We start from the raw sequence: 17,873 nt of genomic DNA, 5'->3' as shown, positions 1-17,873 counted from the left end.
TGTGTGTGTGTGTGTGTGTGTGTGTGTGTGTGTGTGTGTGTGTCTGCATCAAGCCCAAGTGTGGCCAGTGTGTTGCTCTGTAAAGGGCGCCATCTTGTGAAGGTCACAGCCACTCAGCACCCGTTACAGTGACACTTAGCAACCTGACTGGATTTGGCATCACCCAGTGATGAGACATGCGATCCCAGCACCACTATAAAGCTGTGGGAGCAGCACAACTGCAAACAGTCTACCAGAAACAGGGAAAGGCAAATATATAACAGCATTCGAAACAGGCAAGATAGCGGGTGCACATCTAGCAGATGCCACAGTAGCAAAGACAGGTATGTTGCAACTTGCAAGCCATTGACATAGTGGTTAGGATCAAATTGAGGTGGGATTACAAACAATGTAAATCTTCAGCACACTTCTACAGTCTAGTAACTAACAGGCAGCTCAATGTTGCTTGTTTTGTATAATTACCTCTACATCCCAGTTCACATTCAGGTGGACAATCATCACACAGGCTGGATCCCAGCTGGTTGTTCTCCTCAAGTGTACAGACATTATTTTCAGCAGGAACTTCCTCTTTGATGGGAACACATTCCTGTTCTATGAATTCCTCTTTAATAGGAACACATTCCAGTCGAGGGACCTCTTCATCTTTAACACATGTCAGCTCTGTAACCTGCTTTAGACTTGCACACCACCCCTGATCAAAGGACTCCTCTAGGGTGTGAACTGATTCTATCCTTGGACCCTCCTGTGCTTCAGATTCAGGGACAGCATGGCTCTCTTTGGGATCTGTGTGAAAGCAAATTGTACACAATTATAATTCTACTGGGAGATGTCATTGTGTCATTCCAGTGGAACAATTTAGAGGAGGCGGTTTTTTATTTTATTTATTTATTTTTAAGTGGATACAGGGGTCCCAGTTACATTCCCCTGAGCTGGAATGAGGCTGGATCCAACATTGCTTCTAAAGTATCTGTGGTAGAGGGGTGATCAATGCATCAAATTGAAGCTGAAATACTTTTCTAATACAAAAAGGAAAATATCACTCCACCCACATTTCCATGGTTTATATTTTTGTGTTATCAAATAAAATATTTATTACAACCCCTATCAACATCTGTGTTATTTGCCTTGAATCGGGGATTGTATCAAACTAAACCTCTCTAAATTATCTGTATGCGTTAGACTGGAATTTTAAAAGCATTTCCTGCACAACTGACCCTTACACTGCATACAAAAAATTCTAAAATATCCATGGCTAAATAGTTGTATGACTAAATAGGGTATATCTCAAATTAAATTATCTTTTAAAATAACATAACAAAACCTAATCCAGTAGTATAACAGGTATGGTATAATTAATTTCCCAGAATGCCTCAACAAACGGGTAAAGAGCTGATAGTTTAAGTCAGTGGTTTTGTCTGGAGGTTTCAGCTCAATAACCCCTTTATAAATTGTTGCTCTACTGAATGTACCACAGCTGCAATAAAACTAAAGGCAGAATAATCTGATTAACACAATATTACTTTTTTCCTATTTATTTAATATAGAAATTTATGTCAACAACAGTTTGGGACTGACATACTGCAAGTTAAGGACAGAATAACAAACAAAAGTAATTCCTTACTTTTATTTAGACAGTATTTCGGAATCTTGTCGGAAACACTTATTAGCTTTTTATTCTGCAAAACTATTAAAAATAATCCAATACAGTCTGCAATGTCAATGTTTATCATGTTACCATTTACTTCCCACCTCAGCATAAATATATGTGCCATTTAAAATGTTTACAACATGAATCAGATAAAACTAGAATAACTAACAATGATAAACTTGTTACTAAAGACAACATAAAAATGATCCAAATTGCCTCTAGAATATTGTGTTCAGTTCTGGTCACCTTGTTACAAAAAGGATATTGCTGCTCTAGAAAGAGTGCAAAGAAGAGCAACCAGAATTATCCCTGGTTTAAAAGGCATGTCGTATGCAGACAGGCTAAAAGAACTGAATCTATTCAGTCTTGAACAAAGAAGACTAAGCGGTGATCTGATTCAAGCATTCAAAATCCTAAAAGGTATAGACAATGTCGACCCAGAGGACTTTTTGGACCTAAAAAATGAAACAAGGGCCAGGGGTCACAAATGGAGATTAGATAAAGGGGCATTCAGAACAGAAAATTGGAGGCACTTTTTTTTTTTTTTACACAGAGAACTGTGAGGGTCTGGAACCAACTCCCCAGTAATGTTGTTGAAGCTGACACCCTGGGATCCTTCAAGAAGCTGCTTGATGAGATTCTGGGATCAATAAGCTACTAACAACCAAACGAGCAAGATGGGCTGAATGGCCTCCTCTCGTTTGTAAACTTTCTTATGTTCTTATGCTTCTCCTCAAAGCGCAACAGCGAACCCTACTAGTCAGACACCGAGCACATTCACACAGTTATCCCTGTTCTTCGGGATCGGTGCCCTGTGTTAAAAAAGCTGTGTAAAACCTAATCTGGCTTTAGGCTTGTGAGATCGGAGGATGCTGACATGCCCTCAGAACGTCTGTGCTGTTTGGGGGACTCGCTGAGATGAGGAGAAGAAACACATAATTAGACATTCCAAAAGTGGGGTAAAAATAATAACTGGTCACTCTAAATTTAAGAAAACAAAAATGAGAAAAAAGGATACATTGTAATCAATACCTCACCAATAAAATGTACTAAAGTTATTTAAAGACTTGGAATGACCATGCAATACCATCAAAAAAATAAAACAAGCTTACCTTGAAATAATCCCTGGTTCTCGTTCCTCTGAAAGTCTTGTTCATTGCAGTCGGGGTTCATGTTTCTGAGAGGTTGTTTAATGTCTGCATCTGCAGCGTTCATGCATTCCCGCACTGCTTTCAACTCGCTCTCTGATATTTCCAATCTCAGCTTCAGACTTTCATTCTCTTTCTCCTTTCCAGCCATTTCCATTCGGAATTCAGTGAATTTGCCGCCGACAACTTTTGTGATTTGGCACAAGACGGTGTCTACAGCCGCTTTCACTGCGTGCTCGATGGTAGAGGCGAGCTCGTCTTCAAAGAACGACACGGAGACGCTGACGTCCATCTTCACTGACTGTTAGCTTGAGACTCGAGTAGCGGAATCCTCTTTGATTTTAATTTAGTTTTTTTTTAAATGGAAAATTAATATATAATCAGCACCTCTTCTGGTGTGGTAAAGAAAGAAAACAAACAACAGACTCGTCTGGCTTTACAAGGAGTAACTTTTCATCGTGTAGTTAGAATTTAAAGCACGTTTGTTTTCTCAGTAAAAAAAAAGTTACACAGTTACAAAGTTACACAGGCGACACGCTCCACGAGTTCTTAAATACAACAGAAACGAGACTCTTTGTTTCAGAACTCAATGCAGGTAACAAATGATAATTAAAAAAACATTTTAACCAAATCTAAATACTTTAAACAGCAGGTATTAAAACGCTGTAATATCACCCATCTCTCTCCCCCAGCATAAACAATGCGAACGTTTCAACTTCCTCTAAGGAAGCGTCACTAGCAGTGGGCGTGCCTGCTTGAACCGTACCGTGTCATTGGCTGCAGATACACTCGACTCCGCCTTTAGTTTCGTCTCACTGGGCGCAAAGCATTGTGGTATAGCTCGGTTGAATATTTTCTATGTAGAGTCCTTTTCTAAAGTTATTACCTGTAATTTGAGATTCTTCCACAGCGCTGTATCTGGTGGATCTGTACATTGCCATACACTCATTATAGCTCTTTTTACCAAAAGCAGCAATGATAAAATCATTTTATTTTGTATTATTAGCATTATTATGTTTGTCTTAGCGGATGCCCTTATCCAGAGCGACTTACAATTGTTACAAGATATCACATTACTTTTACATACAATTACCCATTTATACAGTTGGGTTTTTACTGGAGCAATCTAGGTAAAGTACCTTGTTCAAGGGTACAGCAGCAGCGTCCCCCATCTGGGATTGAACCCACGACCCTCCGGTCAAAAGTCCGGAGCCCTAACCACTACTCCACACTGCTGCCCTAACAGAGCTAATTCTAAGGTTCTGGGAATGGAAAGACCAAGTATATTAGAAATATGGTAGAACACATCTGACCAGAATTGCTACATGTTTTTACAATTCCACATCATATGTTCAAATACCCCAGATTCAGAAAGGCATCTCCAGCATTTATCAGCATTTGTTCATTTACATTTGAATAACTTTGCCGGGGTGTAATATGATCTATGAATTATTTGATACTGTTTTGATCTGAATCTAGCATTAGGAGAAGCTACTTTGACATTTCTATAAATATTTAACCAAGAGTCTTCTAATATTTTACTTTTTAGAGTCACCTCCCATTTATCTTTATAAGTTGTTTGCTTGTTGGTGACCCTGTCTCTAATAAAAGGATACATCTTTGAAACACAGTTTTGTTGATTTTTCAGCCATATTTCGAATGGTGACAGTACTGGGCACTGCAATCTGAGATTATAATAATTGATAAGGGAGTTTAAGATTTGAGTATAGAATCTGGAATCATCTTTTTTTTAATGTATTTCTTAGGATACGCCCTTATCCAGGGCGACTTACAATTGTTAAGAACATAAGAACATAAGAAAGTTTACAAACGAGAGGAGGCCATTCAGCCCATTGTTTGTTTGGTTGTTATTATTTATTTCTTAGCTGACGCCCTTATCCAGGGCGACTTACAATAGTTACAAGATATCACAGTATTTTTACATACAATTACCCATTTATACAGTTGGGTTTTTACTGGAGCAATCTAGGTAAAGTACCTTGCTCAAGGGTACAGCAGCAGTGTTCCCCACTGGGGATTGAACCCACAACCCTCCGGTCAAGAGTCCAGAGCCCTAACCACTACGCCACACTGCTGCCCTAAAAACAAGTGCTGTTACAACACATGCCTTATTGTGCATTGTATTATTATTATTTATTTCTTAGCAGACGCCCTTATCCAGGGCGACTTACAATTGTTACAAGATATTACATTATACATTATTTCACATTATACAGATATCACATTATTTTTACATACAATTACCCATTTATACAGTTGGGTTTTTACTGGAGCAATCTAGGTAAAGTACCTTGCTCAAGAGTACACCAGCAGTGTCCCCACTGGGGATTGAACCCACAACCCTCCTGTCAAGAGTCCAGAGCCCTAACCACTACTCCACACTTGTCTTTTTACCATTAGTTAGCAATTTTATTACAGATTTGATGAAAGTGAGTCAGGAAACCTGCTTTACGGAGACAGCTAGGTGAGCCATGCATTACTGTATTTATAATTTCATAAGGTAAAGTGAAAGTGGCTATATTTGTAAACTTGATTAAACACATAAGTATATATATTGTGACAGTGGTTGTTTGTCAACTGTAATAACCCAGACTGTATGCAGTTTCACTGTTAGCTATCAGGTGTGTTTATTATTTACGGGTCAGTAGTGTTGGTCAAATTCTGTCACACACACACACACACACACACACACACACACACACACACACACACACACAATCCCTCCACCAGGTGTTTTCCTGTTTCAATCTCACTTGATGCCAAAGTCCTCTTTAAAGCGACCTCTAGAGGTGAGTGGTGGAACAGCGGTATCTCAGTAACAACCAAAGGTAAGCATTTTGATTGCGTTTTTTGTCCAGTTGCCCCTTGTGGTTCCTTGGTAATTGTCTTTCTTGTTCCTTCCACAGACACCATAACTGTGGATCATTATTTGTATGTGTTGAGTAATTTGCATTGCTCTTAAGCTTACATAGGGCGCAATGCAAAATAATTGCCTACAATGCAATTTGAATTTTGCATCCGCAATTATTTGCATTGCGTCTATACTTACATCACCCCCTGTGACTCCTATGTAAATAGACACATGGTAGAGACTGCGACTTCTATATAAAGCAACTCTAAGCAGGACTGGAGTCTTTTGCAAAGAATGTCCTTCCTTTCTGAGTTAGAAAGAAGATACTCTGTATATTGAATATAGAACACTATAAGTAAAAGTCACCATATTTTTTTATCTTTTATCTTTTATATTGCAAGCAATGTTATCTTTCTAACGATATTGTACCATATAGGTGCTTGTCTTCATATAACCTATACAGAACACCTCTATATGGGTTTCACAGATACTATGACAGATACTATACATGAAATTGAATGCATCCATATGATAATTGACATGTATCCAGGGGTATATTGTAATTATTTTCTTATTTTGATTTTGAATTGCATTGTGATTAACTAAAAGTTTTCTCCTGTTTAAGTACCTGTAAGTAATTCTGTTAAATTCTTATTTAAATTAATTATGTTTAAAGTTTTATTTTAACATGTGTACAGAGTCATTTTAGACCTGTACGTCAAACACCAATAAATATAAGTTCGACACCATACCAATATAATTAATTCCTCTTGAGTTACAATTACAGTGCCTATAGTAAGTATTCACCCCCTTGGACATTTTCAGTTTGTTGTGTTACAACCTGAAATCTTGATGCATTTAAATTGATTTTTTTCCCTTTGATTTACACAACCTACTCAACACTTTGAAGAGGCAAGAGAATTTTTATTGTGAAACAACAGTTAATGAAAAAAAAAAAAAAAACTGAAATGTCTTGGTTAGATTCACCACCCTGAGTCAATACATTGTAGAACCACCTTTGGCAGCAATTACAGCTGTGAGTCTTTTGGGGTAAGTCTCTACCAGGTTTGCACATCTGGATCGTGCAATATTCACCCATTCTTATTGGCAAAATCATTCAAGCTCCGTCAAGTTGGATGGGGATCGTTGGCGGACAGCAATCTTCAAGTCTTGCCACAGATTCTCAAAAGGATTCAAGTCTGGGCTTTGACTGGGCCACTCTAGCACATTCACTTTCTTGTTTTTAAGCCACTCCAGTGTCGCTTTGGCTGTGTGCTTGGGGTCATTGTCCTGCTGAAAGGTGAATCTCCGTCCCAGTCTTAGGTCTTTTGCAGACTGAAGCAGGTTTTCCTCAAGGATTTGCCTGTATTTAGCTCCACCCATTTTGCCTTCTACCCTGACAAGCTTCCCAGTCCCTGCCGATGAAAAGCATCCCCATATCATGATGCTGCCACCACCATGCTTCACAGTAGGGATGGTGTTTCCTGGGTGATGTGCTGTGTTGGGTTTGCACCAAACATAACACTTTGCATTTAGGCCAAATAGTTCAATTTTTGTTTCATCGGACCACAGAATCTTTTGCCACATCTTTTCAGAGTCTCCCACATGCCTTTTTGCAAATTCCAAGCAGGACTTTACATGGGCTTTTTTCAGAAATGGCTTCCTTCTTGCCACTCTTCCATACAGGCCAGAAAAGGCCAAAAAGGCGAGACTCCAGTGCAGGAACGTATTGACCTGGAAGGTAAACGAGGTTGCAGGCAATAGAGTCAGCTGCAATCATTTACCAAGGGGTCATGTATGATTGCATAAAGGGGGCCGGAGAATTGTAAATCTTTTCCTTCGCTTGGGTTTCAGAGATACGAGGAGACTGGAAGGACCGGGAGATATCCCCAAAATAAAATAGAGTTCATAAGTGTTTTGTTGGTATTTTCTGTTTAGTAACTGTCTGTGTTTGTTTTGTTAAATAGCACTAGACAGCTAAACACAATTCCAGTGTGTCAGCTCCTCAAGCTCCTGTTGCTTAATAATAATCATCACCATTATCATCGTCGTCATCATCATTTATGTAGCGCCTAAATGCAGAGCATCTCAAAGCGCTGTACAATACAAAACACAGAAACAAAAAAACACAGCAGGTACACAGACAATACATATTTTTAGCTGAAGATAAAAAACAAAGCAGTACACAATTCCAAATTACATATAACCCTAAATCTGATGCAAAGCCAATAGATAAAAATGCATTTTTAGTTGGTTTTATTTATTTATTTTTTTTAATATCTACGGTTTTGGAGTCCTTGTTTGCCTGCGAGAGATCATTCCAGAGCCTGTGTGCATAACAGCAAAATGCCAGATCACCCATAGAACGAAGCCTAGTTTTAGGTTGCAGGGCGCAAGTGTACTTTTTTAACAGGTCTGAGATGTAGCTGGGAGACAGACCGTTAAGGGCATTATAAGTTAAGTAACATTTTAAAATTGATCCTGCTCTTAACAGGCAACCAATGCAAGGAACCAATGCCAGGGGCCAGCACAAAGCCGGATCACCACAGCACTTGTTTTTTACCAATAGTACGTAATATATTGTACTTCACCACAAGCACTGAGAGCACTCACTTTGGACCTGTGATCCTGTGTGTCTAATTGTGTGTGTTTTGTACCATGTCTATTACTTACGAGGCTGCAACCCTTTTTCATTACTGTGCAATACACATTGCTGTGTATTGCCAACTCATTATTGTTTTCTGGCTGGTCATCAGCCTGTTTGTTATTGGAATTACTGCATCCGCACTGCACCTGCTATACACCTGCTACCAATCTACCACTTTGCTACAGCTATGTAAATCAAAGGAAAAAAAATCCTATTTAAATGCATCAAGATTTCAGGTTGTAACACAAGAAACTGTGAAAACGTCCAAGGGGGGTGAATACTTACCATAGGCACTGTAAGTATGAAGATTGCTTCTGCTCTAGTGTATTGAGAACGGTCCGACATAATAAAACAATTCTACGCAAGTCCTCAAACATCACAGATATTTTGATGAGAAAGTCAGTTTGTCTGAGACTGAGTATGTCCAACACCATGGTATTTATGCGCATTTCTCCCTTATCAAGAAATGCTGACTAATAATTTCTATCTGAATTACAGCGGTCGACATACGATTCCCAAGTGTTTTTTTCAACCCTAGTTTAAGGCTCATGTTAGCAATGTCACTAAGGTGTCTTTTTTCCATTTCCTGAATACAGTCTGTTTGTATTCTATTCTTTCCCTGTCTGATGCGGTGAGGCTGGTGCTGGCTTTGTCTCCTCCTGGCTTGACCACTGCAAAGCCTTGCTTGTTGGTGCCTCAAAGGCTGCTCTAGGCAGGCTACAGCATATCCATGGTTCTGCTGCTCGTGTTTTAACAGGATCCAAATGGTGTGTACGTATCACACCAGGTCTGGCTTCCTTGCATTGGTTGCCTGTTAAGAGCAGGATCAATTTTAAAATGTTATTGATAACTTATAATGCCCTTAACGGTCTGGCTCCCAGCTACATCTCAGACCTGTTAAAGTACATTTGCGCCCTGCGACCTCTGGCCTGTTAAGAATCCTTAAAACTAGGCTTCATTCTTTGTTTTATATGCAGTACATAATTCAGCTAAAAATATGTATTGTCTGTGTACCTGCTGTGTTTTTTTGTTTCTGTGTTTTGTATTGTACAGCGCTTTGAGACGCTCTGCATTTAGGCGCTGTATAAATTAGATTATTATTATTAAGCAACAGGAGCTTGAGGAGCTGACACACCCACAATTCATGGAAGTCTGCACACCTAGCAAGCCACCAGGGAGATGGAGGAGAGTCGAAACAGCTGGGTTCAGATAGGCAGAAGCAGGGAAAAAAAGAAACTTAGTCAAACACAACCACCAGAAATCCAGACAGCCAACACATTTGAGCCACTTCAACATTTAGATGACCAAAACCAACATCAAGAGAATGAAAGGAACAACATCCAGGACCCTATAAACAGTGCTGGCCAGGCAGCAAAAAGAAGGGAGGTCATGATTGTTGGGGACTCCATATTGAGAAACACAGCAAGTTCAGTTCGCAGTTTGGACCCCCTTACTACAACAGTGTGCTGCCTTCCAGGAGCCTCTGTCAAGCACATCACTGAGAATGTGGATAGGCTCCTAGAACGAACAGGAGACGACCCGGTAGTAGTCGTCCACATCGGTACAAACAACATTGGAAGAGACAGGCCAAGATCCCTGCAAAACAAATTCAGAGAGCTAGGAAGGAAATTAAAAGACAAGACCAAAACTGTGGTATTTTCTGGGATACTGCCAGTGCCTTGCAAAGGACCATATGGACAGCTGGAAATACAAAATCAAAATGCATGGCTGAAATTGTGGTGCACACAGGAAGGCTCCCGTCTAGAAACTACAGCAAGTTTACTTACTATACCAGAATCTAAATCATTAATGTAGATTGGTAATAGCAGAGGACCTAATACTGATCCCTGTGGTACACCACTGGTTACCTCGCTCCATTTTGAGGTTTCTCCTCTAATCAGTACTTTCTGTTTTCTACATGTTAACCACTCCCTAATCCATGTGCATGCATTTCCTTGAATCCCTACTGCGTTCAGTCTGAGAATTAATCTTTTATGCAGGACTTTGTCAAAAGCTTTCTGGAAATCTAAATAAACCATGTCGTATGCTTTGCAATTATCCATTTTCAATGTTGCATCCTCAAAAAAGTCAAGTAGGTTAGTTAAACCATGCTGGCTGTCTCCCAGTATATTGTTACCATATAGGTAATTTTCCATGTTGGATCTTATTATAGTTTCCATAAGTTTACATATAATAATAGAAGTCAGGCTTATTGGTCTGTAGTTCCCTGGTTCGGTTTTGTCTCCCTTTTTGTGGATCGGTATTACGTTTGCTATTTTCCAGTCTGTCGATACAACCCCTGTGTCAAGAGACTGTTGCATGATCTTGGTTAGCGGTTTGTAAATAACTTCTTTCATTTCTTTGAGTACTATTGGGAGGATCTCATCAGGCCCAGGGGATTTGTTTATTTTAAGAGCTCCTAGACCCTTTAACACTTCTGCCTCTGTTATGCTAAAGTTATTTAAAATTGGATAGGAACAGGTCGACATGTGGGGCATGTTGTCCGTGTCCTCCTTTGTAAAAACCTGTGAAAAGTAATCATTTAATATATTTGCTATTTTTTTTTTCTTCATCTATGATTTTGCCATTTGTGTCTCTTAGACATTTAACCTCCTCTTTGAATGTTCTCTTGCTGTTATAATATTGGAAAAACATTTTGGAATTGGTTTTAGCCCCCTTAGCAATGTTCATTTCTATCTCTCTCTTGGCCTTTCTAACTTCCTTTTTGACTTGTGTTTGCAGTTCCAAGTACTCTTTCTGTGTGCTTTGTTTTTGGTCCCATTTAAAATGCTGAATATTTTTTTTAATTGATCTATTAAACCGTTTTGGCCATTTTGTTTTAGATTTAGATTTGTCTACTTTTGGGATGTAATTGTTTTGCGCCTCTAGTACTACATTTTTAAAAAACAGCCATCCCTTTTCTGTGGATGTTTTCTCTATTTTACTCCAATCTACTTCTGTTAGTCTCTGTTTCATACCTTCATATTTTGCTTTTCTAAAATTGTAAATCTTAGCTTTAGTCATTACTTTGGGGGTTTTAAAAATCACTTCAAATGAGACCATGTTGTGGTCTGAGTTTGCCAATGGTTCTCTGACCTCTGTTTTAGTTATTCTGTCTTCATTATTTGAAAAGACTAAATCAAGGCATGCCTCCGCTCTAGTTGGTGCCTTGACAAATTGCGTTAGGAAGCAGTCATTTGTCATTTCCACCATTTCAATTTCGTCCGTCGTGCCCCCCATTGGGTTTTCCCATTTTATATGGGGGAAGTTGAAATCCACCAATTAGTATGGCTTCTCCTTTGCTACACACATTTCTAATGTCATTGTATATATACACTGAGTGTACAAAACATTAGGAACACCTGCTCTTTCCATGAAATAGACTGAGAAGGTGAATCCATGTGAAAGTTATGATCACTTATTGATGTAACCTGTTAAATTCACTTCAATCAGTGTAGATGAAGGGGATACAGGTTAAAGAAGGATTTTTAAGCCTTGACACAATTGAGACATGGATTGTGTATTTGTGCCATTCAGAGGGTAAATGGGCAAGACAAAAGATTTACAGTAAGTGCCTTTGAACGGGGTATGGTAGTAAGTGCCAGACGCGTCAAGAACTGCAACTCTGCTGGATATTTCACGCTCAACAGTTTCCCGTGTGTATCAAGGATGGTCCACCACCCAAAGAACATCCAGCCAATGGCAGTCCAGTGGTCGAAAACGGCTCATTGATGAAAGAGCCCAAAGGAGGTTGACACGAATTGTGCAGAGCAACAGACGGGCTACAGTTAGTCAACTGACAGTCCAGTACAACATTGGTGCCGAAAGACCCATAAAAGAATGCACAACTCGTCGTACCTTGACATGAATGGGGTATGGCAGCCGACGACCTAACAGAGTTCCACTTCTTTCAGCAAAACACAAGAAACTGCGGTTGCAGTGGGCTAAGGAACGAAAACACTGGACACTGGAGGATTGGAAAAACATTGGCTGGTCTGATGAATCCCGGTTCCTGCTGTTTCACGCTGATGGGAGGACTAGGGTATGGAGAAAACCACATGAGTACATGCATCCATCATGCCGCGTGTCAACATTGCAGGCTGGTGGTGGTGGTGTGATGGAGTGGGGTGTGTTTTCATGGCACACATTGGGCCCCTTTATAAAAGTGGAGCAACGTTTGAATGCCACAGGATATCTGAACATCATTGCCAATCAGGTGCATCCCTTCATGGCAGCAGTGTATCCATCTGCTAATGGATTTTTTCAGCAGGATAGTGCCCCATGCCACGAGGCTAGGATTGTCCAGGAATGGTTCCACGAACATGACAGTGAATTCAGCTTACTGCAGTGGCCTGCCCAGTCACCAGATCTCAATCCAATTGAGCATCTGTGGGATGAGATGGAACGAGCTATTCGGAGTAGAGATCCACTACCAACCAACTTGACACAACTGTGGGAAGCATTGGAGTCAACATGAGCCAGCATCCCTGTGGAATGCTATATATATATGCATGCTTCGGTTGTTTAGATGTTCATGTGACGTACACAATAAAAAAAAAAACGAATTACATCCGACTGTTTCTCCTTTCGATATACTCTTTACAGTGTTTTGAATACAGCCGTCAGAAAGACTGCTGCAGGGCTTCCAGGTATGAGTATATCTCCGGTCCTTCTAGTGTTAATCTTTCTAAACAAGGGATTTAAGGGAGCTCCCCAATAAAAGCTGAATCTCCAAACAATAATTGTGTGAATATAGTAATTGTTACAGCGGTGAATGGTATTTAAAACAGGCTTCATTCATACTCCTTTTTACATATCTGCCCTTACTCTGGTCCCAACGCAGTCGGATATGAAGCAGATTACTATATATTAAACACAAAAAAATCTATGTTTTACTTGACAGTATGAGCTGACAATTTCGAAAAAGACGTGAAATTGTCAAGTAAGGCTTCCACTGCGCCCTTACCTGACCCATGCTCTGACAAGGCTTTCCAGCACACACTGCTTAACTGGTACAGTAGGTGGGTTCACTTCAGCCATCATGTGTAGTCACCAGTGGGCAGGTCAGGTCAGGTCTAAAACCAGAACAACCATGGTTGTTTTCATGTTGTCATAGAATTCTATGTGAATTGGAAAAGCGAATTGGAATAGCTGGAATATTAACACATCTGGAGTGAGACAAGTTATTTATTGTGTACTAATATTTACAAGTGTCATAACCATTTCAGCTTTTTTCTTTCTTATTTGGGGATTTTGGTTTTGTTTATGAAGGACACAAACACATGTGTTTGATATGTTGGAAAATAAATGACTTACTATAATCTCTCATGCTGACGAGACAGTAAGTCGTGTGCACGAGATAGCAGCCTCCCTTTTTAATTTACACCAGGTCCCTTTAGGGGTTCCATAGTAATGACATCATTGAAAGGAGACAAATTATGTCACACAAGCATTTTCCAACCAATCAATCCATGAACTTTAAAGATCTTTTTATCCATTATGACAGTGACTCTTCTGAACTCCTAAAGGATATGTATTAGGCTGTTTCAGAGAACTTCTGAATCCTCAACAACCTACTGGTGACTACACATGCTGTCTGAAGTGAACCCACCTCCTGTACCAGTTAAGCAGTGGGTCAGGTAAGGGTGCAGTGGCGGCCTTGACAATTTCACGTCTTTTTCAGAATTGTCAGCTCTTACCATGAAGTAAAACGTACTTTTTTTTGTGTTTAATATCCATTCTTTTTTCACTGGAATATCACATACTAGCAGTGTGGGGTAGTGGTTAGGGCTCTGGACTCTTGACCGGAGGGTCGTGGGTTCAATCCCCAGTGGGGGACACTGCTGCTGTACCCTTGAGCAAGGTACTTTACCTAGATTGCTCCAGTAAAAACCCAACTGTATAAATGGGTAATTGTATGTAAAAATAATGTGATGTCTTGTAACAATTGTAAGTCGCTCTGGATAAGGGTGTCTGCTAAGAAATAAATAATAATAATATAGAAAAACACTTTTAAGCGTTGTCTTTACTCGTTTTGTTGAAATGCAGCTACCCTAATATATTCACAACTGTACTGTATGTATTGTGTGTCACAATTCACATGGAAGGAGGGTTGTGAACATAAATGATGAGTCAATGCTGCAAATCTAAAAGTTAGCAATTCATCACGCGATTAAGGTCAGAAACCTTAAAAAAAACCTTCGATGGTACTCATTTGCATAATTTATTGGTGAAGTCATTATAGCTACTTGTTTGTATTTGATTGACAATCCTATTATTTTACAGGTAATCCATATAAATGAAATAAAACATCCACATAAAAATATGTTCCATAGAACAGTAATCGTGTTTTTGTAATTTAAATCAAAATCAATACACGTTGTTTATTTACACGTAATTGAGGCTGCTTGTGATCTATACATTACGCTTGCATTGCAGCAGCACCAACTGCAGCGGACGAAGATTTATTTAACAGTCACCGTTCCAAGCAAGTTATCAGTCACATTTTACTATTACTAAAAATATAAATACTACTACTAATAATATGAACTTACGCTTGTCGTGTGACCCCAGAGATTGGTTATGCCTCCATGATACGAGTCGCTTGCAGTTTGCATTCAATTTTTTTGGTCGTCTGGGCATTTAACAAAAAAAACACCAGAGGGGTTTCGAGACATTTCTTTAAATACAGCTTATGCTATACAACGTTTTGCTGTCGAGATGGCAAATGAAGAAATTAAAGGTTTGGCTCTGGCATTAGTAAGACCTCACCTAGAATATTGTGTTCAGTTCTGGTCACCTCGTTACAAAAAGGATATTGCTGCTCTAGAAAGAGTGCAAAGAAGAGCAACCAGAATTATCCCGGGTTTAAAAGGCATGTCGTATGCAGACAGGCTAAAAGAATTGAATCTATTCAGTCTTGAACAAAGAAGAATACGCGGCGATCTGATTCAAACATTCAAAATCCTAAAAGGTATAGACAATGTCAACCCGGGGGACGACTTTGACTTGAAAAAAGAAAAAAGGACCAGGGGTCATAAATGGAGATTAGATAAAGGGGCATTCAGAACAGAAAATAGGAGGCACTTTTTTACACAGAGAATTGTGAGGGTCTGGAACCAACTCCCCAGTAATGTTGTTGAACCCGACACTCTGGGATCCTTCAAGAAGCTGCTTGATGAGATTCTGGGATCAATAAGCTACTAACACCAAATGAGCAAGATGGGCTGAATGGCCTCCTCTCGTTTGTAAACTTTCTTTCAGGGAGGGACGGACGGTGCTCAGTTTTCGAAATTAAAATGATTTGTGTTATCGTATATTTAGTATGTTTGAATACCTAGTATACAAAGTCTTGTACACTAGGTATTCAGTATATATTTTAGCCCATTGCTTCGGATACTACTGGGTGACAACCCTAAAACATATTATTAAAAAAGCATGCACTATCCATCAGCAAATCAGATCTTTAATAACCATTTACGTCAAACACGATGACACGTGGATTCTCTCTCGTGAAACTTTTCTCTGCTCATGTAAACAGCATTTTGGGGGCTTTCACGGTTAACAGCATGAGAATCTAAGTGGGCCGTCAGCATGGCTAATTTAAATCTGCCCCCCCCCCTTCATTTGCATAGCGTTCGGGGAAAAGGAGGCGTTCCAAAGGGAAATGAGTCGTCTTTACATGTAAACACAAAAAGGCACCATATCCACGTTTATTTCACGAGAAACAGATGTCTCGAGAAAAGCAAACACTCATGTAACATGGCCTATTGTAACGCATGATCTTGAATTCATGGACTGATTTTACTGCATTTAATCCTGTACTTCCCAGTGCTGTAATCTGACAAGTGTTCAATCTGTAGTATTTTGTATTTAATCATATCCTGATGTAACTATCACTGTCACTGTTATCTGCTGTATTATTGAATTGTATTTTGTCACACTTGTACTTGCTTGAACCAAAGTCACTGTATTTATCTTGCTCTTATTGTATTATTACTTGTACTGTGATTCTTGAAATGTATTTGCTTACGACTAAGTCACCCTGGATAAGGGCGTCTGCTAAGAAAGAAAGAAAGAAAGAAAGAAAGAAAGAAAATAGCAAAGGCTTTAGTTGATATCCACCATTTCCAAGCAGGCCCTATCTTCAAAAGCATCTTATATAGCTGAACGTTTTAGGATACGCGCGTCATGAGTACCTCCGGGCCAGCGAGGCACACAGTTGATAATTTGCAGTTCAGCATCACACACCATTTGAACATTTATGCTATGGTAACCTTATTGAGTTTGAATTTTTATGCAAGTCTGTGGCAGAGTGGATGCAGGTGCAGGGGTGACTTGTTTATCCGTCTAGCAATATATAACAAACAAGACAAACAAAACACAACACCGACGATGCTGTTTTCTCACAGGTCTCTCTCAGTCCTTCTCGGTTCTAGTTTACCAAACCAATGCGAAGGAACAGATTGCGATTCTCCGTCCCCTTTTATGCTGTCACACATGACCCCTTGGTAAACAAGTGCAGCCGCCTCTCCAATCTGCGGCTGCCACGTTGTTTCCCTTCCGGGTCAATGCGTTCTTGCAACGGAGTCTCGTCTTCATCCAGGCTGGCCGACTTCCCGACCCTGGGAAAGAACTGTCAGACCAGCCCGTCCAAAGAACTCTGTTCTCGCTGCTTAGCACCCTCACAGGTCGGGAGGGAGATTTACAACCAAGAATCATTGTCTTTCTGTCACAGAGTCCCATCAATTGCACCTACAACATTTGGAAAACCAGCAAAAATCAGCTTTAATTCTGTTTAGTGTAGACAACTCCAGTGGAAAGGATGTTAATTTAGTTGCAAGTTCCTGAGAAACTCTATACATTATTCTTGAAGCAGTAGATTTATGTAGACCCAAAAAAATCCCCTACAGAATTAAAAAAAAAAACCCAGTTGCATAGAATCTCAGACCCAAACAAATCTGTAACACCTCAGGGACACTGTGGTTTCTACCTGTAGCAGGCCTGAATCTGTCCTTTTAATTCTTCAGATCATTTCATGATTGTATGGCTCAGCAGAAGTAACCTTTTGATTATCTGTGTCAGAATAAACCTCCAGAGGACTACCCTGTCTTTAAAAACGCTTTCTTTTCTCGGACCATGTTAGTAGAGCCACAACATAAGGTGAGAAGTCATGATGTATCTACAGGTTTATGGTTTCCATGGCAACAGTTTAGACTAGTCTAAAGACTTTCATGTCCTCAAGTGGCTGAAATTATGCTAATTATCTTGTGTCCTCCAAGTCACAGTAATTGACTGAACTTGCATGTGAATTTTATGCTGTCTTCTAAGGTTTGAGAAGTGACTCTTCAGAAATTCACTACGTTGATTTCTCTTTTAGTGAGTCCGCATGTGGATTTTCAAGTTACTTAAATATGAGAAACTCCTTCCACATTCAGCACAGTGATAAGGTTTCTCTCCTGTGTGAACGCGCTGGTGTGATTGAAGATTTCCTAACTTTGTGAATCTCTTCCCACACTCAGCACAGTAGTAAGGTTTCTCTCCTGTGTGAACACGCTG

At 39.7% G+C, this 17,873-nt stretch overlaps 2 protein-coding genes across 4 annotated transcripts in view; one reads left to right on the top strand and one right to left on the bottom strand.

Moving 5' to 3' along the window:
* The window catches only part of LOC131724983 (E3 SUMO-protein ligase ZBED1-like), a 143,004-nt gene that overhangs the window by 20,168 nt on the left and 104,963 nt on the right, over positions 1–17,873 (top strand). The window lies entirely within an intron of this gene.
* Positions 1–17,873, bottom strand: part of LOC117967217 (zinc finger and SCAN domain-containing protein 21-like) — a 29,578-nt gene that overhangs the window by 5,735 nt on the left and 5,970 nt on the right. Inside the window, exons 1-2 of one of the 2 annotated variants that reach the window (XM_059018200.1) lie at positions 2,761–3,583; positions 463–783 (exon numbers count right to left, since the gene is read on the bottom strand). The exons of the other annotated variant lie outside the window; for it this stretch is intronic. Of the exons in view, the coding sequence (XP_058874183.1) occupies positions 463–783; positions 2,761–3,088 (649 nt within the window). The 5' untranslated portion in view covers positions 3,089–3,583. Of the gene's footprint in view, positions 1–462; positions 784–2,760; positions 3,584–17,873 lie in introns of those variants that run through there. 2 annotated transcript variants of the gene reach the window in all.

This window comes from Acipenser ruthenus, chromosome 58, assembly GCF_902713425.1.
Source record: "Acipenser ruthenus chromosome 58, fAciRut3.2 maternal haplotype, whole genome shotgun sequence".
NCBI classification, from domain to species: Eukaryota; Metazoa; Chordata; class Actinopteri; order Acipenseriformes; family Acipenseridae; genus Acipenser; species Acipenser ruthenus.
Note: the sequence above shows the minus strand (reverse complement) of the source record. Positions and strands in the feature narration are given on the sequence as shown.